The following is a 21,895-nucleotide window of genomic DNA, read 5'->3' as shown; positions in this document are numbered from 1 at the left end:
GAAGGCGGAAAGGGGTGGGGAGGGAAATATATCCCTGGTGGTGGGGTCTGTTTGGAGGTGGCGGAAATGTCGGCGGATGATCTCAGCATACTCTATGCTACTTTCTCCCCATCCCCACCCTTCTCTAGCTTATCTCTCCACGCTCCAGGCTCACTGCCTTTATTCCTGATGAAGGGCTTTTGCCCGAAACGTCGATTTCAAAGCTCCTTGGATGCTGCCTGAACTGCTGTGCTCTTCCAGCACCACTAATCCAGAATCTGGTTTCCAGCATCTGCAGTCATTGTTTTTACCTCCTTTCTCTCTGTTCTTCAAGATACATAATACAGACACCCCATAAGGTGAGACATTGAAAACTGCAGTGATAACTTCTGGTCAAAATGAATCAACACTTCTGACCTTTTCAAGCTTCCTTCACCTCCTTGTAGTGCTCCTCATATTCCTGGGTCTATTTCTATGGATGTCCTCTTCCCAGCAACAGATGCAGGTGTTTTAGCACAGTTGCTAATCAAACAAGAATTTGCCATAGAACTTTAAAAATCACAAGAACAATCTCATTTGAGACACGTTCTCTGCTCTAGGGGCTGACATGATAGCCTTTATGGCCCAGGTACTCTATGGAGTCTTTAAAAATCACGCATTTCTCCCTTTTTACTTGTAGGCCATGCTTCTGCAATTGTTTTTTTGGTTTCTTCTAGGTTTTGCAAATACTCCCCTTCAGATGATCTGGAAATTTCTGATCTTCAGAGGATCCAGTTGTGAATAGTGGTGAGTGATTATTCAACTCACTGGAGGAAGAGGCTTCACAAATGTCCCCATCCTCAGTGATGAAAGAGCCCAGCACATCAGTTCATTCACAGCAGTCTTCTGCCAGAAGTACCGAGTGGATGATCCATCTTAACCTCCTCCAGTGATCCTTGGCATATAGATACAAGTCTTTAACTCCATATCAAGAAACAATTGGAAGCACTGGATCCTGGAAGGGCTATGGGCCTTAATAATGTTCCAATAATAGTAATTAAAACTTGTGCTCGAGAATTTGCCACTCCCCTAGTCAAGCTCATCCAGTACAGTTACAACATTGGGATCTACCCAATAATGTGGAAAATTCCCAGGCATATCCTGTATGTTTAAATCAGGACAAATTCAACCCGACCAATTACCATCCCATCAACCTATTCTCAATCATCAGTTGTCATCAACAGTGCTTTCAAGCAGCACCTGCTCAGCAATGACCTGCTCAGTGGCACCCAGTTTTGGTTGAGCCAGGGCCATTCAGCTCCTGATTTTATAACAACCTTGGTTCGAACATGGGCAGAACAGCTGAATTCCAGAAGTGAGGTGAGAGTGACAATCCTTGACATCAAGGCTGCATTTGACCGAGTGTGGCATCAAGTAACCCAAGCAAAACTGGAATCAATAGGTATCTGGGGCAAAGTCTCCACTGATTGGAGTCTTACTTTGCACGTCGTTGATTGATAGATTTATTGTCATGTATACAATGAAAAGCTTTGTTTATGAGGATACAAGCAGATTATAGTAAGCAAGGGTTTACAAATCAAAAAGACTTAGATAGAGGCATACACGTTTACATTGCAGAGGACATTCATGAGGCAAGAGCAAAGTCAGCATTATTTGAGGCTAGACAGTCTATTCATCAGTCTAATAGTGGCCAGGAAGAAGCTGTACCTGAATCTGATATGTGTGTGTTCAGCCTTCTGTATCTTCTGCCTGACAGACAAGGTTCTAGGAGATCATTACTGGGGTGCGATGGGACCTTGATGATGTTAGCAGCCTTTCCACGGTAGCAAGCCATGTAAATGGAGTCTGTGGATAGAAAGTTGGCTTCTGTGATGGTCTGGGCTGTGCACACTATCTTGTGTAGTTTGTTACGGTCCTGGGCAGAGTAGTTGCCATAACAAGCCGTTATGCAACCGGACAGTATGCTTTCAATTGTGCATCTGTGGAAATTGGTAAGGGTCTTTATAGATATGCCAAATTTCCTGAGGTGCACGAGGAAGAAGAGGCATTTTTGTGCCTTCTTGGTCCTCGCATATACGTGGGAAGTCCAGGACAGGTTGTTGGTTATCATCACGCTGAGGAACTTGACATTCTCCATCCTGTCAACCTCAGTTCTGTTGATATTGATGGGGGTGTGTTCTCCTCCTTTCTTTCTCAGGTCAATGATCAGTTCTTTAGTTTTGCTGATGTTGAGAGAAAGAGGTTGTTGTTATCTCCCTTCTGTATTTGGACTCGTTATTGTTCAATATTCGTCCAACTGTGTTGGTGTCATCAGCAAACTTGTATGCCACTCATTTGGAATTTGGCAACATAGTTGTGGGTGTACAAAGAGTACAATAGGGGGCTGAGGACACATCCTTGATGTTCTGCAGTGTTGAATGTTATCGTGGAGGAGGTGGATTCACTGATTGCGGTCTGTGGGTCAGAAAGTTTAGGCAGTGACTGTTGGAGGTCAGTCCTCTCAGCTCTAGGAACATTTCTGCAGGAGTTATTCAGAGTAGTGTCCTAGGTCCAACATAAGTGCTTCATGCAACATGCTTCATAAATGACCTTCCCTCAATTATAAGGTCAGAAGTGGGGATGTTTGCTGATGGTTGTGTAATGTTCAGCACCATTTGTGAATTCTCAGATACTGAAGCCGTCCATGTTCAGATGCAACAAGATCTGAACAACACCTAGGATTGGACTAACAAGGGGCAAGTAACCATCGCACCACACAAATGCCAGAGTGTGACTATCACCAGTAAGAGATAATCTAACAATTGCCCCTTAACATTCAATGGTATTGCCATCACTGAATCTCTCACTGTCAATTCACCTCCTTCCTCCCAAAGCCTGTCCATCTGCAAGACACAAGGTGCAGCTCCAACAATAGACAAGAAACATGACACTATCCAGGACAATGTAGCCCACTTGGTTGGCACCACAGCAACAACATTGACTCCCTCCACCACCGACACTCAGTAGTACCAGTTTGTACTATCCACAAGATGCAATGCAGAAATTCACTAAAGATCCTCAGACAACATTTTCCAAGCCACTTCCATCAGAAGAACAAGGGCAGCAGGTACAGGGGAAACCCAGCACTTCTCCAAGTTGCCCTCCATTCTGACTTGGAAATATATTGCCATTACTCCACTAGTGGTGGGTCAAAATCCTGAAATTCCCTCCCTAAAGGTATTGTGGGTGAATCCACAACAGGTGGACTGCAGCAATTCAAGAAGGCAGCTCATCATCACCTTCTCAAGGGCAACTGGGTATGGGCAATAAATGATGGTCATCCCACAAATAAATACAAAAATCAAAGTACCATCAAGGTAACACTAGACACCTGCCAAAAGAAAATCATTTGTAGCAGAAAAGTCCACTGTGTGTCCTATCATCAGCCTTCACAGTACCCATCTGCAAATAGACCTGACAAACCATTTTTAAGAATTTCTTTCCCCCAGCCAGTCCCCTGAACAGATCCTCACATACAGGATTGGTTTGACTGTGACCTTCAAGTTATCACAAAGCTTCACTGTTTTAAAGACCGGAATCACTGGAGGCGCACATTCCCTATTGGTTACTGGTTCCAACATTTCCAGGTTCACAGCTGATCTTTCCAGTTCCGCCTCCACTTTAGGCTGGATGGCGTATGGTACTGGACCTGCATGCCCTCCTGCTTCAACCGAAGTTTAAGTTCTCCCTTCATTGCCTCCAGGGCTCCCTTGAGGACATCTTTATACCTAAAAATCTTTATACCTGCTTTTGAGCCCACCTGCCTATTTAACTTTAATGTCTAAAACCAGCATTGAATGAATAACGCATGGTAGCTGTTTTTCACTAAAAAGAAAGGAAATTTGGCACACTTAGGCATTGCCTTTAACTTCTCCTTTTATAATGATTTGGGAATCAGAAACACCACTGCATTTGTATCCATTTCCATCAGAACTCTGAAATGATCAACTTCCCCTCACACTGACAGGATGTTTAACTGAAAATCTGCTGACTCTGGGCCTTCAGCTTCTCCTGCAGTATGTACTATCCACAAGATGCACTGCAGAAATTCGCTGAAGATCCTCAGATAACATTTTCCAAACCACTTCCCTCAAAAGAACAAAGGCAGCAGATACAGGAGAACACCACCACCTTAAAGTTCCTCTCCAAACCACTCACCATCCTAACTTGGAAATATATTGCTGGGTCAAAATCCTGGAATTCCCTCTCAACTGGCACTGTGAGTCAACCCACAAGAGGTGAACTGCAGCAGTTCAAGAATGCAGCTTACCACCATCTTTTCAAAGTCAATCGATATGGGCAATAAACATATTCATCCCACAAGTGAAGAAATAAAGATAAAGTACTTTATGTCTTGTGCTCTGAATTATCTTCTTTAAACACCCCGTCTCTCATTTGAATTGTACTCAACAATTTCAGGCAGTATAGCCTGAAATATGTTACCGGCAGCACTGGGCTTCTTGACTCCACGTGGCCACTTCTGCCACATTGGTGGCATTCTATGGTTGGTACCACACTCTGCTGAGTTTCCACTACTTTCTGCACCCATCACTGAATTTTTGCTTCGCTGATGGTCAACTCCATCTAGTCAGAAATTTTGAAATTTGCCTTAAACTCAAGGTCTGTCCTTGTTTGTCACTTTCTTTGGATGGCTTTGTGTCAGAAGCCACATACCAAATGGTCTCACGCATCATTTTGGAGGAGTCCTCCACATTCACAATATTTCACTGACCTCATTCAGGTGGCCATAAATTGGGCGATGGACTCTCATTTGTGCTGCACCCATTTATAAAAATGAAAACTTTCTATGGTCATCAGTGGTGCAAAATAACTCCCCAAATGTTTGTATAGTTCTCGGTGTGTTTTTGCAGGTTTCTCTGGTTGCACCAGACTCCTTAGAACTGAGAATGCCTTGCTCCCAATGGTACTCAAGAAAGCTGGTATGTTATGCCTTAAGCTATTTTGTTAGCTTTTAAGTAAGCATATTCGGTGTACACAATCCTACCTTCTGTCTCTTCATCAAATGGTCCCATCACTAAATTTGGCCCAGCATTTTATTTTCCTGCTGTGGGAATTTTTCTGGCCACTCAAATCTAACAGCCACTCACAGTCCAAGTCCCGTAATGCCGGCCACTCCCTCACCAACTGTGTTAGCATTTGCATTCACTACAAATCATAAAAAAAAAGCTTTAAATACATGATTCCTTTATCAAAAATAAATTTCAGACATTTGTTGCTGGCTTCTTTCACCCCTGATAACTGAAGGCCATCAGTGAACATTATAGCAGGCACTCCATAGGAATTCAGAAGAAACTTCATAACCTGAAATGTGATAACAATGTAAAGCATTATCACAGAGAGCATTGAAGTGAATAGTATTGATGCCTTCGAGGGAAGCTCAATAACTATTTGTGAGAGAAGGGAGATGATTACGATGATAAATTTCGATAAGAAGAGATTTGAGGAGACTCAACTGGAATATTAGCCATGAACCAGATGGGTTTTTTTTCTATGCTATTTAATCTATATAATCTGATTAACCCTGATCATTTCACTGTAGAAACTGTACACTTTGTCATATTTGAGTTTCTTAAGGCAATCTTATTTATTTCATTCTCTGGAATGTTTTAATTCAATATTAATGTATATGTGTTTGTATCTTTTTGGTACACTCTGTTTTGAGAAAACTTCAGTGTGATGGCTATCATCATGTTTCATGACATCACAGTTCCTGATATTTATTGCGTACAGTTCTGGACATCACACCAGGAGAAAGTGAGGACTGCAGATGCTGAGGATCAGAGTCGAAGAGTGTGGTGCTGGAAAAGCACAGCCAGTCAGGTAGCATCCAAGGAGCAGGAGAATCAATGTTTCAGTCATAAGGCCTTCATCAGGAATGGTGGTCACCACACAACCAGAAGGATGTAGATGATTTGGAGAGGGTATAGAAAAGGTTCACCAGGCTGCTCTCTGGTATGGGAAATTTTGGCTATGAAGAAGGGTTGGATAGACTGGGTTTGTTTTCACTGGAATGCAAGAAGTTGAAGGATGACATGATAGAAGTTTATAAGATTATGAATAGCTTGGATAGAGTGGAATGTATGAGTGATTTTCCCAGCACAAAGGATTCAATTACTAGGGGACACAGCTTTTTGGGGGGGGTGAACAGAACATAGAAAAATACAGCGCTGTACAGGCCCTTTGGTCCTCGATGTTGCGCTGATCCAAGCCCACCTAACCTACACTAGCCCACTATCCTCCATATGCCTATCCAATGCCCGTTTAAATGCCCATAATGAGGGAGAGTCCACCACTGCTACTGGCAGGGCAGTCCATGAACTCACGACTCGCTGGGCAACATCCTGGTAAACCTCCTCTGCACCCGTTCCAGTGCCTCCACATCCTTCCTATGGCGACCAAAACTGCACACAATACTCCAGATGCGGCCGCACTAGAGTCTTATACAACTGCAACATGACCTCAGGACTACGGAACTCAATTCCTCTACTAATAAAAGCCAGTACGCCATATGCCTTCTTCACCGCACTATTTACCTGGGTGGTAGTTTAAGAGTTAAATAGTTTAAGAGATGTGCAAGATAGGTTTTCCACACAAAGGGTAGTGAGTGCCTGGAACGTGCTGCCAAAGGAAGTGGTGGAAGCAGACCCAATAGCAATATTCAAGAAACGCCTGGGCGAATACACAAATAGGAAGGGAATAGAGGGATACGGATCCTGTAAGTGAAGATAGTTTTAGAAGGGAAGAACATAGTATGTCAGCACAGACTTGCAGGGCCTGTTCCTGTATTATTTTGTTCTTTATATATGAAAATCCTATTTACTTGGCACTAAATACTGCTGGGAAAGGTGAATCTGAAAGATATCAATCTATCTTGGCAGATTTAATTGAGGGCAATGACAATCAAAAATGTTATATCCTGTGTAATTTTATTTTCAGTAAAACATCAATTTAAATAAAAAAACATAAAATGCTAGAGAAACTCAGCAAGTCTGGTGACACCTTTGGAGAGAGAAATACAGTTAATTGTTCTGACTTCTTCAGAAATTTTTATTTAAATGATTTAAATATGTTGATGTAATCTGGTTTAATCAATAGTAATTGGATATGATACCTCCTAAATTTTGTCAGACTAGTGATTATATCTGAGGTTGGGTTTATTTCTCTAAGATTTCACAATCTGTATGCATGAATGATAACCTCCTGAATCAGAATGTTTAGATTCCTAGCAGTTATAGATTTCAATGTTTTCTAGACTATAGGATGCCTGATACAAGTGTGCGAACTGGATTACTGTATGTACCTGAGACCCAAAAACTTGTGAACATTAATATTAAAAGATAAAAGTCCATTAATTTCAAATTATAGATTAGAATTCAAATCAGTCTTTATTGCCACATATACTCACTGAGCATAGCAAAAAATTTATATGCAGTCATTTACAGTGCCAACGTAGGTACAAAGATTGCTATTTACATCTTCTTTAGTTACAAAATCTCAGAGACTCAAGAAATAAAATGTCCAGCATTGCAGAGATACAAGTTCAGAACTTCCAGTCTGCACTTGGCCCTGGCTCCCGACTGCACCAGACTTCATTTTGAGAACCATGAGGCTAGGAGACAACTTCAGACTGCCATGCCGGGCCGAGGACACTTCGCTGGGCTGAGGCTGCTATGCCAGGCTGGTAGGTTGCCATGCCATGCCAGGAGGCCACTGTGCCAGGCCAGAAGGTCACGAGGCCATGAGTCATCACTGGAGACCAAGAGTCATGGCCCAGAATCGTTGCTCTCGAGGCCAGGAATTGTTGCCAGAGGCCGGGAATCGTCAAAGGCAATGAGCGAAGAAGAAGAAAAAAGTACTAAGAGTATAAAAGGAAAAAGAAAAAAAGAACAGGCAGAGCAGACAAGTTCCATCTGGAGCTTCCAAATCCACCTCCATCTTGGATCCTCTTAGAGTATTCTTGGATTGTTGCACTAATGACCAGGGAACAGAAATTGAACCATCTTAACAGTTGAGCAGTGTACTCAATGCAAGCCTGTAAATTCCAATACATTTATGCAATACTGACAAGCAGTGACTGGTGAGCACCAAAGTGTTTAGTGTTCATAATATATATTAATAATGTAGATGAGAAAACTAAATGTAATATCCCTAAATTTGCAGATGACACAATAGAGCGTGAACTGTGAGAAGGACGTAGAGATGCTTTAATTTTGAACATATTGAGTGAGTGGGCATTGCATGACAGATGACATATAATTTAGATAAATCTGAACTTATACACTTAGATAGTAAAATAGGAAACATACAATCATAGACATAGAAACATAAAAGATAAGAGCAGGAGGAGGCCACTCTGTCCTTCGAGCCTGCTTCGCTATTCATCACACTAATAGTTGATCATCCAACTCAGTAGTCTAACCCTGCTTTCGCCCCATAACCTTTGTTCCCATTCACCAAAAGTACTACATCTAGCCGCCTCTTGAATACATTCAATATTTTGGCATCAACTACTTCCTGTGATAATGAATTCCACAGGCTCACCATTCTTTGGGTGAAGAAATGTCTCCTTATCTCTGTCTTAAATGGTCCACTCTGAATCCTCAGACTGTGACCCCTGGTTCTGGATACACCCACCATCGGGAACATCCTCCTAATCCTAACCTAATCGATCGCTCCTCATACACGTCAGCCCCACCATCCCTGGAATCAGCCTGGTAAACTCTGTCGAGAGCAAGAGCACCCTTCCTCAGAAAAGAAGACCAAAACTGCACACAATGTTCTAGATGTGGCCTCACCAAAGACCTATATAACTACAGCAACACACCCCTGTTCCTGTACATGAAACCTTTTGCAATGAAGGGTGCATACCATTTGCCTTCTTTACCACATGCTGCACCTGCATACTTATCTTCAACTGCTTGCTCACTGAGGATAATAGATTATTATCTGAATGGTGATATATTGGGAAAGAAGAGGTACAACAAGACCTGGGCGACCTACCAGTCGCTGAATGTAATCATGCAGGCAATGAAGAAGTCAAGTAGTATGCTGGCCTTCACAGCAAGACAATTTACATACTGGAACAGGAATGTCTTGCTGTAATTGTACAGGGCCTTGATGAGACCACACTTACTGGAGTATTGTGTGTGATTTTGATCTTCTTACCTGAACTGCGGAGAGAGTGGAGTGAAGGTTTATTACATTGATTACTGGGATGGCAGGACCGACATATGAAAAGCGCCTGGATGTGTTAGTACTATATGCATTGGAATTTAGAAGAATAAGCAGGGATCTGATAGAAAACTCTAAAATTATCAGGGGTCCAGAACCAGTTAACGAGGCACGACTAAGATGAGTGGTGAGCCAGTGGAAATCTGTGCCAGTGGAAATCTGTGCCACAGAAAGCAGCTGAGGCCAAAACTTTGAATGTTTTCAAGGAATTGGCTATGGTTATTAGAGATAAAATGATCAAAGGGAGAAAGCAGAAACAAGAAACAGACTTAAAGGATCAGCTATGAATGGCTGAGCACTCTCAGAGCCGAAAACCCTATTCCTGCTATTTTCTGTTTCTTTCAATGTGCAGTTACTTTGTGTTCTTGCATAATCCTGAATCAATACTTTTCAATGTAACCCCATTTTAATACACATGCACTAATTAGGCCCTCACCCCAAGATGTTCTTCCCCCATTTATATTAAAATCAATCCCTTCCACTGTAATTATTTCTTACCACGTGCTGCAATCCACTCATCTTACCCCACCTAGTTTTCAGTACCTGTGGAGCACATTTTCCAGGGCAAGGAGCACATTTTCCAGGGTAAGGAACAAACAGATAGGAGCAAAAGCACATTTCCCAGCTTAGCTTATTGATTCCTAGTTTCATCCACTCCCTATTCATTTGTCAGTCACTTTCACTTAACAGCCTCTGGCTGGGCCATGTTGGTGCATCAACATCCCAGGCATGCTCAGCACTCAGTGCTGAAAATATTTCTAAATTTAAGGAAAAGCATTAATCCAGTGAGTCAGGGATTGTGTCACTTGAACCTCTGGACTTGGTAGCCTCTTCTCCATAGCTGTAATTTCAGCCTTGGAGGATGGGGAACTCACAACCTAAAAAATAAACTCTCTAACCCCTCAACCAAAACTAATTCCAAATAAGTAATGTTTCCAAATTTTAGCTCCAACTGGCAAATACAATGTATTTGTAATTACATAGTGATGGGAAATAACAAGTAGTTTGGTAATGCAGAATGTAGATCCAAGCCACTGTTACTTTAGAAATAACATCTTGACCTCATCTGTATTTTTCAGGTACTTTTCAATTGTGGGGGCATACCATTCAGGTGGATTGGGCAGACCCAGAAAAAGAAGTGGATGAGGAAACTATGCAAAAGGTTAAGGTACTCTATGTCCGAAACCTGATGATATCCACAACAGAAGAGACTATCAAAATGGAATTTAACAAAATTAAGCCTGGAGCAGTTGAACGAGTAAAAAAGCTCAGAGACTATGCATTTGTGCACTTTTTTGACAGAGATGATGCAGTTACAGCTATGAATATTATGAATGGAAAGTGTATAGATGGTGCTAGCATTGAAGTCACCCTTGCAAAGCCAGTTAATAAAGATGGCTCTTGGAAGTACACTCAAGGTAGTCAAGTCAATATTAATTGTGAAAATCAACGACTAACATTTACCAACAAGGAAGATGGGATAGCAAAAACCCCAGGAAGGTCACCAAGCTTACCGGCACGTCTGAATGGTCACCATAGCCCATGCTCACCTGAACTGGAGAGATGCACATATCCTTTATTCCCTGGAATAAAGCTTACGCCTTTGAGTATTTATTCATTGAAGCCTAGCCATTTTCAGTCTTCAGTTACACACTTGGAATATTATTGCAACAAAAATAACTGGGCGCCACCAGAGTACTACCTATACTCAACAACAAGTCAGGATGGGAAACAACTGCTTGTTTATAAAGTGGTTATTCCCTCCCTTGCGAACAGTTCACAAGGTACACTGAGCCATTTCATGCCTGATAAGCTCTGCACAATGCTGGAAGATGCTAAGGAACTAGCTGCACAATATGCACTCACACATTTAGGTTAGTATTTCTGGCTTTCTCTCTTAACTTTATGTGCAAAGAACAGATGAAGTCTGCACCACATTGCAACAATGTATATATTTTGAAAATTAAGTCCTGTTTCAGCTGTAATTTTGAAGTAAGTAAAATGCCTATTACATTTTATTCATTTAAAATAAATGCTAATTTCACTCTATTTCTGTAGCTGAATCCTGTAGGCATTGCACTACATTCTGAATAAGTATAAAAATCCCCCAGAAAAAAATCCATTTTGTAATGATAGGGGAAGCTTTTCTAAGTGCACAACTCCAGACTTTCTACTTTGAAACATATTTGTAAACCTCACTGTGAAATGTTCACACACACGTGAACATTCCAGAGGTCTCTGTCTAAACTATTAAGCCAATATATTTCACAAGAAGCATTCTATTCTGGTTTAGTGAGTATGTCAGCAGGACATTTCAGTAGGTTTTGTCTACCAAGGAGTCACAAAGTTCTGGATTGTTGGGAAACTAACACTCCTGATGTATGATCAAAGTAGAGCAACATTTTAGAAAGCGGCAAGAATTCCTTACTGAGGCATCTGACTTCTGGGTGAACAATGAGACAAATTGCTAATATATTTTCAGGAAATCCAACAAAGTGAATATGCTGTGACAAGGATGATTGTGGAAAAGTATTATAATTTCTTAAAAATTCATCTTTTTACGAACTAAGGCTAAGTTACAGTTTTTGTTATATGAGAATGGTGAGAATTCAGGATGTTTTGCTGTGCACAGCCTATGCTTCTTATTTGAATATGCAAGGATATGGATCAAAGGCAGGCAGAAACGATTAGCTTAACTTAGTTTCATGTTCAACATAACACCATGGGCCGAAGGGCCCGTTCCTGTGCTATATAGTTCTATATTCTACATTCTATGATACATATGTAGAAAACATTGTTATAGAGCAGAAAACATTATGTCAAGGAAGACAAACTTTTAGAATGGGAAATCAAAGCACAGTTAAATTGTGGAGTTGAACTTCAGTAGTCATAACCCAATCATTTGCAGCTTCGCCCCAAGATCTATGAAAAACTTGGACAAAACATCAAAAGCTGTTGAGCGAAAACAGAGTTAAGGTTTAAAATCCAGTGACTTTTCTTCAGAAACATCAACTTTGTTTTCTTTCCACAAATGCTTCCAGACCTATTGAGTTTCTCCAGCAATTTCAGTTTTTGTTTCATAAAAGCTATTGACATGAACACCATTTCTCTGAGGGTTCTGCAAACTTTTACAGAAGTTATCACAGTTAAATGGAAGAAAAAGAAACATGAAAGTTCAATCTTGATTTTCCTTTTCTGAGCAGGAAGGACAGAGGGTGAGGCATAGGGATTCAGAAAGTGTAAAAGAGAGGTGGGTTTGGAGAGTAGGCCAGTGTTCGAGGAGTGGAGGATAACTGTAAGAACATATGCTAAATTGACTGAGATCTGGACAGATTCATTTAAGATGCATCCGGACAGATGTATGAGTAGGTTGGGAGCAGAGGGATACAGATGCTTAGGAACTGGCCGACAGGATTAGACAGTGGATTTGATTCGGCTCAGGTTTGGAGGGCCAAAGAGTCTGTTCCTGGGCTGTAAATTTTCTTTGTTCTTATGTCATGACGGTTGTTGATAATGATGAAGAGGATACCAGTATTCACTTATGTGAGGCTAGGGCCTTTTTAGCTTGAGCAATGATGGGCCTAAATTTTGAACTGCTATCCCAAATAAATTGTAATAAGGTGGGATAGTTAGTGAGAAGCACAATTTAAAAATTGAGTTGCCAACTAATAAAAGGGAGAAAGTGAGGACTGCAGATGCTGGAGAATCAGAGTGGAAAAGAGTGGCATTGGAAAAGCACCGCAGGTCAGGCAGCATCTGAGGAGCAGGATGTTCAGGCATCAAAGTCAATGCCTAAAACATCGACTCTACTGCTCCTTGGATGCTGCCTGGCCTGCTATGCTTTTCCAGTACCAGCCTTTTCAAAACTAATAAAAGGCGTGAGAATGGTGAGGTGCATAATGGAATTCCTGTAATGTAGAACGGGTCTTCTGATGGAATTATGAGGTGATTCTACAAGCAATAAAGGAGAAAACACGAGTGCCCAAGAATTTATTGCAGTTTACATAAATGGAACCTTTATTTGAGGTAAAGTAGCCTTTGGATGTTGTCAGATGACTTTGGGATTAGTAAAAGTAAGTATAAATGTGTGTAAAACTTATAAATGGCAATCTCACTAAGACTGTCAAAAATCTTGTCAAACACAACCTGTCAAAAGGAGCTATCAAAAGTGTTAAGATAGGTAAGCAGGAGGTTGGAAGAACATGACAAACCAGGAAGAATCAGGAGGTGGATAAGTCAATGTTTTGGGTGTAGCCCTTCTTCAGGAGGGTTACTATACTGGATGGAAGTTTGTTCGCTGAGCTGGAAGGTTCATTTTTAGCTGTTTTGTCACCATACTAAATAACATCATCAGTGAGTTTATGTGTTTAGGTTTCCTTGGGTTGGTGATATAATTTCCTGTGTTGGTGATGTCATTTCCTGTTCTTTTTCTTAGAGAGTTGTAGATGGGGTCCAAATCAATGTGTTTGTTGATAGAACGAAGAACATTACAGCAAGGAACAGGCTGTTCGGCCCTCCAAACCTGCGCCAATTCAAATCCTGTATCCAAATCTGCCATCTATTTTCTAAGGATCTGTATCCCTTTGTTCCCTGCCCATTCATGCATCCATCTAGATACATCTTAAATGACACCATTGTTCCTGCCCCAAACCACCTCTGCTGGTAACGTATTCCAGGAACCTATGTCTTCCCTAAACTTTCCCTTCTCAGTTTGAACTCATGACACCTAGTAATTGAGTCCTCCACTGGAAAAATGTTTTTTGCTATCCACCCTGTCTACACTTTTCATGATTTTTGTAGGCCTCAATCAGATTCACCCTCAACCATGTTCTTTCCAATGAAAATAATCCTAACCTACGCAACCTCTCCTCATAACTAGCACTCTCCGTACGAGGCAACATCCTGGTAAACATCCTCTGCACCCTCTCCAAAGCATCCACATCCTTTTGGTAATGTGTTGACCAGAACTGTACACGGTATTCCAAATGTGTCCAAACCCACGTCTTATACATGTCTTGCCAACTCTTATACTCAGTACTTCATCTGATGATGGAAAGCATGCCATATGCCTTCTTGACCACTTTACTGACTTGTGTTGCCATCTTCAGGAACAATGGATCAGAATACCCAAATCTCTCTGTACATCAATTTTCCCCTGTGTAAACAGGGTGGATAGCAAAAAACATTTTTCCAAAGTGGAGGACTTAATTACTAGGGGTCATGAGTTCAAACTGAGAGGGGAAAGTTTAGGGAAGACATAGGTTCCTGGAATACGTTACCAGCAGAGGTGGTTTGGGGCAGGAACAATGGTGTCATTTAAGATGTATCTAGATGGATGCATGAATGGGCAGGGAGCAAAGGGATACAAATCTTCCATTTACTGTATATTTTGCTTTGGAATTGCATCTTCCAAAATGCATCATTTCGCATTTATCCAGATTGAACTCCATTTGCCATTTCTCTGCCCAACTCTCTTATCTATATATATTCTGCTGTATTCTCTGACAGTCCCCTTCATTATCTGCTACTCCACCAATCTTAGTGTCATCTGAAAACTTGCTAATGAGGCAATCTATACCTTCCTCCAAAACATTTATGTATATGAGTTCTGGTTCGAATGCCATGCTTCTAGGAATTCTCATGTGTGTCTCTGTTTGGCTTGTTCTAGAATAGATGTTTTGTCCCAGTGAAAGTGGTGTCCTTTCTCATCTGCATGTAAGGATATTAATAGGTCATGTCTTTTTGTAGTTAGTTGATGTGTCCTGGTGGCTAGTCTTCTGCCTGTTTATCCAACGTAGTGTTTGTTATTGCTCTTGCAAGGTATTTAGCAAATGACGTTCATTTTGCTTGTTACCTGTGTAGGGTCTTTTAAATTCATTAGCTGCTGTTTTAGAGTGTTGGTGGGTTTGTGGACTCCATGATGCCAAGAGGTCTGAGTAGTCTGGTAGTCATTTCCCGAGATGTCTTTGATGGAGGGGAGAGTGGCTAGAGTTACTGGGCGCACTCACTGATATTATTACCTCGAATGGTGATGAAACATCTGAAAACGAACCTTCCAGCTCAGCGAGCAAACTTACCTGAGCTACAAATCTTCTCAAACCTCACTAGGGTTAATATAGCTCAGTCAAAGGTTCCATTTATGTAAACTGCAATAAATTCCTTGGCACTCATGTTTTCTCCTTCATTGCTTGCAGAATCACCCCATGATTCCATCAAAAGTTTCAAGACATATAAAAATAGTGCCCTGAAATGACCACTGTCACTCATGAGTCAGCGTTTCAGTTTAGGGTAATTTGCCATCTGAAGTTTCAGCTTCCCATTGCCTCAGTTTCGAAAAGCATGGCGCTCCAAAAGCACAGCAGGTCACCCAGCATCTGAGGATGTTTTGGACCTTCACTTCATTCCTAATGAAGGGCTAATGCTTGAAACATCGATTCTCCGTCTCCTTTGATGATGCCTGACCTGCTGTGCTTTACCAGCACTTTTGGATTCTGATCTCCAGCATCTGCAGTCTTCACTTTCTCCCAATTCCCTCAGTTTGCACGAGATCCTGACATGCAAGAGTAGAAACAACCATCTAAGGCTTTGGAGTATTTGAGTCACTTTAAAAATATAATTGTTTGCAATTTCAGTCTTTTTTTTTTATTTCTGGTTTAATGCAGGATTGATTTTATTTCTGTCCATTGTCACAGTGGAGTACATTTCTTTATGTTTCAGATTCTTTGATATAGAACTATAAATCACAATGTTAGACTTGAATGAAATGTTTGTTATTAAAAGGTTTAATTTTGTTTAAAGAACGTAAATGTGGGAAATAATTTTTTTATGAATGACTGACTTTTTCTCAGCATAGTCTAAAGCATTCACTTAGGGTTTTACCTTGATTTCATTTCTGCATGGATCCTGAGGTGCTGAGTACTAGGTGAGTTGGCATGATGGGTAAAAGGGCAAAGTGTGATATTTGGAAGCATTGAGTTGGTGTTACGTAGGCATGGAGTTTCAGAGAGCCATTGGGGAGTAAGCAGAAAAGCATTGATTGCCGTGAAGGATATATTTGCTCATTAATGCTGACTTTGACTTCTATGTTACACATAGCCCCTGACCTCATTGTAACCTTTGTCATAATATGAACAAAAGAGCTAACCTGAAGGCATGAGATGATAGTGACTGACCTTGATACCAAGACAATATTTGACTAAGTGTGGTATCATAGAGCCCTAACAAAATGAAGTAAATAGGAATTAGGGGCAAATTCTTTACTGGTTGAAGTCATACCAAGCTCAAAGGAAGATAGTTGGGGTTGTTGCAGGCTGAATTCTCTCAGTCTTAGAACATCACTGCACCCCACCGCCCACTCTCCACTCCCGGCAACTTTCCCTGCCACTGCAAGGAGTGCAAAACTTGTGTCCACGCCTCCCCCCCGCTCCTCTGTCCAAAGCCCGAAGGATCATTCCACATCTGACACCTGTTTTTCCACACACAACATCTACTGTGTCTGTTGCTCCCGATGTGGTCCCCTCTACATTGGGGAGACGGAACACCAATTTGCAGAACATTTTAGAGAACGTCTCTGGGACACATGTACTAAACAACCCACACCTGGTGGTTAAACACTTTAACTCCCTCCCCCACACTGTCAAGGACATGCAAATCCAGGGCCTCCTCCACTGCCAAACCCTAACCACCCAATGTCTGAAGGAAGAATGCCTCATCTTTCACTTTGGGGCCCTGCAACCACATGGGATCAATGTGGATTTCACCAGTTTCTTAATTTCCCCTCCCCCTACCTTATTCCAGATCCACCTTTGGCACCACCCTCTAGAACTGTCCTACCTGTCCATCTTTCTTCCCATCTATCCACTCCACCCTCCTCTCTGACCTATTACCTCCACTACCACCTTCACCAACTATCACATTCCCAGCTACCTTTCCCACAGCCCCATTTCCTCCGCCTCCCATTTGTCTCTTAGCCTCCTTGGGCCACAAGCCTCATTCCCAATGAAGGGCTTATGCTTGTACCTTCCTAACAAAACTCCTCTACTACTTAGAATATTAGCACCATTTGCATGGGAACATGATCACATGCATGTTCTCCTTCAACCCACACCCCATCCTGATTGGATCCATATAGTCCAAAATCCTGAATCTCACTTCATAAAAGTACTGTAGGCGTGTGCACACCCCAAGGACTCTTGTGGACAATTCACCACCATCTTCTCAAGGCCAGTTATAGAAAGGCGATAAATGTTGGCATAGTGATACTACAAACTAATGGATAGATAACAAAGAAGTGGCCAAGGGGACTTGAGAAAGGATCATAACATTGGATTCAGCCTACAAAATGTGATGCAAAGCTTTTAAAGTGCTATAAAGGTCATAGGCCTAGTTAAAGGGACATTGTTTGGCATAGGGTATTAATGGCAAATTTTGACAGAGCACAAGGCATTTGAGGTGACAGTGATGGGGCTCTTATCTCTTGCTCTTTCTACTGGATAGTTAGATTAGGGAAAGGTTTTAGCAACATTTCCAAGACTGTTGAGGGAGGACCTATCTGTTTAGGTTGGGAGCCTGACATTGGTGTCAAATGAAGGCCATACATAGTCAGTTGGCAGTGATTTTCCTCAGATTGGCAAATGGCAGACTGAGGGTGGGATAAATGTCCGGTTAAGGTTGACTCAAAGCTGGAGAGACAATCGGTGTCTCCAGCTCAGAAGGGGATGAAACCTGCACTCCAGGCATTTGAGATACATTTTTCTCCACTATTTAAACTTTCAAAGTAAAGGAAAATGGCCTCAGTAGCCAGGCTATCATTATAGATGCTAGGGCAACTGCAGCTACTGCTAAAGCTAGGAAACAAGGAGCAAGCTGCCTAGCAAGCATGCTGAAAAATGGGACTAATAGATTTAGAGTAGATTTTGTTGATGCAGCAGATACGATAGGCTGAAAGGCCTCTTCAGTATTCTATGGTTCCAAGTTGCCAGTACTACCACCCCCAACAATCCCAAGTCTGTTACCTGGAGGCTGTCTCCAGGTTAGTTTGTGATACAGCAAAGTGTGCTGCATGCCCACAGAAACATCGCCCTAATAGGCCATTATGTTTCCTTAAGTTGCTACCCACCACTTGAGGGCAGACAACACTAACAGCAACACCAGTCTAATTGAAAATATTCTAGTAAGAAGATTGGTTTTCATGTACTGGAGAGTGGTGCTAGTTTTTGTGCCGATCTGCCTCTATACTGACCCTCATTGAGCGCTAAAAATCCAAGCCATAATTTATTTATTTCTGTGAAGATACTGTGCTGTATCTAATCCAGTATTTTCAAACCTCTGATTGTCTTAGACTGTGCCTGTGAATTTAAGTCAGTACTGATTTGTGAATAATGTTGAACTTTGGTCCAATTTTCTTTGTGACTGGGAAGATATCTAGGTTTGAATTGCATGCCTGTAGTCTATCGATGTAGCATTACAATGTAGCAATTTAAATTATTTTAAACATACCTTTGAACAATTCATGGCAAAGATTTTTGAAGCAATAATTAAGATCCTAGTGACACAATGTGGTGGCTATCTCAGTGTGGGCCTATGAGTGTTGATTTATATTTTAAGTCTTTGTAGCTATGCATAATTTAATAACATATTTTTGTGAAGTAATATGCACATTTATGTATTTACAGACTACAGTTTGCGTCGGACCAGCTCCGTTAATAGTCTTTCTCAAGTTGGTGCACCTCTTCCAACTTCTGCTTCCAACTTGCTACAATACGCATCTAGACCGTACTCCTATCCTAGCTACCCATTGTCAACAACGTTACCTCTTGGTAACAGCAGTCATATTGGACAACGATTATATGTTTCTAGTCATGGATCTTTCTTCTAAAAATAGTATTATGAATGGAATACACAAATATTGTCAGGTTTCTTGAAATGCATGTTAGTTTTCTAAAAATATTTTTCATTCTCTGTTATGTTATGCAATTTATTGAGGCTCAATTATTTTATTCTTTTTCATGTATAAAATCTTAATCAAATTGTTTTATGTTCTTGTTAAAGATTTCATAATACTGTTAATGAATTTGACAAGTTTTTCATCACTGTGATGGTCTATTTGTCTGTTGGCCTTCAGTTATTTTGCTCTTTAATACTTATAGCATTATTAATACACTAAATTAAGACCTCTTAATAGGATTGTGGCTGCACTAATGTACAGGAACAATGCTGTATTTTTTTGTTGCAGTGTTCACTGTCACACTGGGGTCAATTTTTACATAGCCCATCCATCTCAGGAAATTGATGAGATTTGAATGCAACATTGCTTACACACACTGAACAATTTGTGGTCAATTTGTGTTAGTTGGATATAAAGATGGTGTCATGCCCAATACCATGTTTTCACTGCGTGCGTTAAGGTAAAATTACTCCCACTGTTTCAAATTGTTAAAGTTGACATTTTTCTTGTTTATGCCATGTCTGCTTGTTCTCGTTGTTATGACAAAATTATTTATATTGTATTGGTTGAATTGTTGCAATCATGTGTTCAATTAAATATCACTAAAATTGTTTTCTTGTATTGTTTATTTTAATGGAAAGCACACTTTATGTCAGGCTTAACTGAATGCAGAACTGAGTAACAAATGGTAGGGTCCTAAAATTCACATTCAAACTAGATTATTGTTGTAAAGGAACACACTTCATTGAAGCTTTTCACCTTGCATTTATCCAAACAATCTGCAAGAAACAACAATGTAAAGAAAAAGCATTTTATCTTGTCAGAGAATAGGTATTGTTGGAATGCAGTGCCTTGTCATTCACTGTAAAATGCATGTTTTTTCTTTATATTAGTATTTCTTACAAATTGCCCTGATGAATGAAAGGTGAAAATCTTTTTTTTTAAATGTGACATTTTACAGGAGTTCTGTACGATAAGCAAAAAAAATGTAAAAGGTTGGATTTTATGTAATTTTTGCTTTTCCTAATTAATGTAAGAACCAGCCAGAGAACAAAAGTACTCTTTAAAATGCAGTTTATTAATATCTTTGAATAAACGACTGAATTTAATAATCATGAATATGCATACTGTGCTATGACTAAGAAGCAAGCACAACTGCTAAGTAATTGCCAAGAATTCCCACATAATCTTAATGCAGTTTAATATAGGAAAAATGGAATGAAATAGCATAAAATATAAAAGTATGTCATTTGCATCCATTTTTAAAAATTTGATGCATAGGCTGTTGGACTTTCCAGCAAAAAGAAAGTGAGGTCTGCAGACGCTGGAGATCAAAGCTGAAACTTTATTGCTGGAACAGCACAGCAGGTCAGGCAGCATCTAGGGAACAGAAGATTCGACGTTTCGGGCACATGCCCTTCTTCAGGAAGAAGGGCATGTGCCCGAAACGTCGAATCTTCTGTTCCCTAGATGCTGCCTGACCTGCTGTGCTGTTCCAGCAATAAAGTTTCGACTTTACAGCAAAGTCAATGTTAATCCCCTGTCGTTAAGAACGTAATTGCCCATTTTATGAACTACTTTGGTTGATGTGATGCAGTGACACCCACAGTGCTTTAAAGGATGATACTCTAGGATTTTGACTCAGTGACAGTAAAGCAATGGCAACACATTTCTGAGTCAGGATGGTATGTGACTTAGGGAACTTGCACAGACTTTCTTATCTAGATGGCAGAGCTTATAGGGTTTGAAGACATTTGTCAAGAGTGATGGAGAGTTACTGTCATATATTTGATCAATATTAAATGGTTCATTGGTAATGGAGGGGGTCCGTGAGATGGTGAGTGATATTTCTCAAGTGTTATTACAGCTGCACTTATTGTTAGCTAGAAACATAAGCGCAGATAATAACAATTTTGACAAGTATTTAAAAAGATAAAGTTACTACAGTGAATCTTAGTTCTTAGGATGTGAGTTTGCAGAGGAAATCGTGGGAAACAAGGAAATGCTGAAAGTGTCTGTAAAAGACACAAAACATCCCAAGAATCCCACAAAACATCAAGATGTGTCATGATTCCTAGTCTGTAATATTACTAGACTAATAATCTATAATCCCATGTAATGTTCTGGGGATCAGATTTGAATCCTGCTCTAGCAGATGGTAGGATTTGAATTCAATTTTTAAAAGAACACAATTATAGGAAAACCCATCTGGTTCAGTTTAATTTCTTTAAGTAAGGAAATCTGCTCTGCTTACCTGTTATTACCTACATTGTGTTGTTGATTATCAACTGCCCCCCACACATTTAGGCATGGGCAAAAAATTTGCCTAGCCAGCAATGCTACTGGGAAAACTATTAAATAGAGAGACGTCCCTAAATCTGTTTTTTATCCTAGGGTCTTAATACAGAAATAGTACATGTAGAACCATAAAAATTATACAGCACAAGAATAAAAATGATTTGGCCCAATTTTTTCATGCCAACCCAAAAATTCCCAAATGCCCTTCCCATGGTTTCTTGCATGCGCCGTAGCACTGCAGCTTTTGAAAGAAGTTAAGGTCTCTGCCATCACCAGTTCAGTCAACAAATTCCAGATACACATCATCCTTTGTGTAAAAATGTTTTTCCTCATTACCCTCCACTCCCTGTCACCAAACATTGAGACACTTTACTGGGAATG

At 40.6% G+C, this 21,895-nt stretch overlaps 1 protein-coding gene across 1 annotated transcript in view; it reads left to right on the top strand.

Annotated features, from left to right (window-relative positions):
- Positions 1-19,685, top strand: part of rbm46 (RNA binding motif protein 46) — a 120,639-nt gene extending 100,954 nt beyond the window's left edge. The window contains exons 4-5 of the mRNA XM_043708799.1: positions 10,350-11,144; positions 18,945-19,685. Coding sequence (XP_043564734.1) covers positions 10,350-11,144; positions 18,945-19,147 — 998 coding nt within the window. The 3' untranslated portion in view covers positions 19,148-19,685. The remainder of the gene's footprint in view (positions 1-10,349; positions 11,145-18,944) is intronic.
- The last annotated feature ends 2,210 nt before the right edge of the window (positions 19,686-21,895 follow it).

Source organism: Chiloscyllium plagiosum, chromosome 19, assembly GCF_004010195.1.
Source record: "Chiloscyllium plagiosum isolate BGI_BamShark_2017 chromosome 19, ASM401019v2, whole genome shotgun sequence".
Taxonomy (NCBI): domain Eukaryota; kingdom Metazoa; phylum Chordata; class Chondrichthyes; order Orectolobiformes; family Hemiscylliidae; genus Chiloscyllium; species Chiloscyllium plagiosum.
This window is presented reverse-complemented; position numbering and strand designations above follow the sequence as displayed.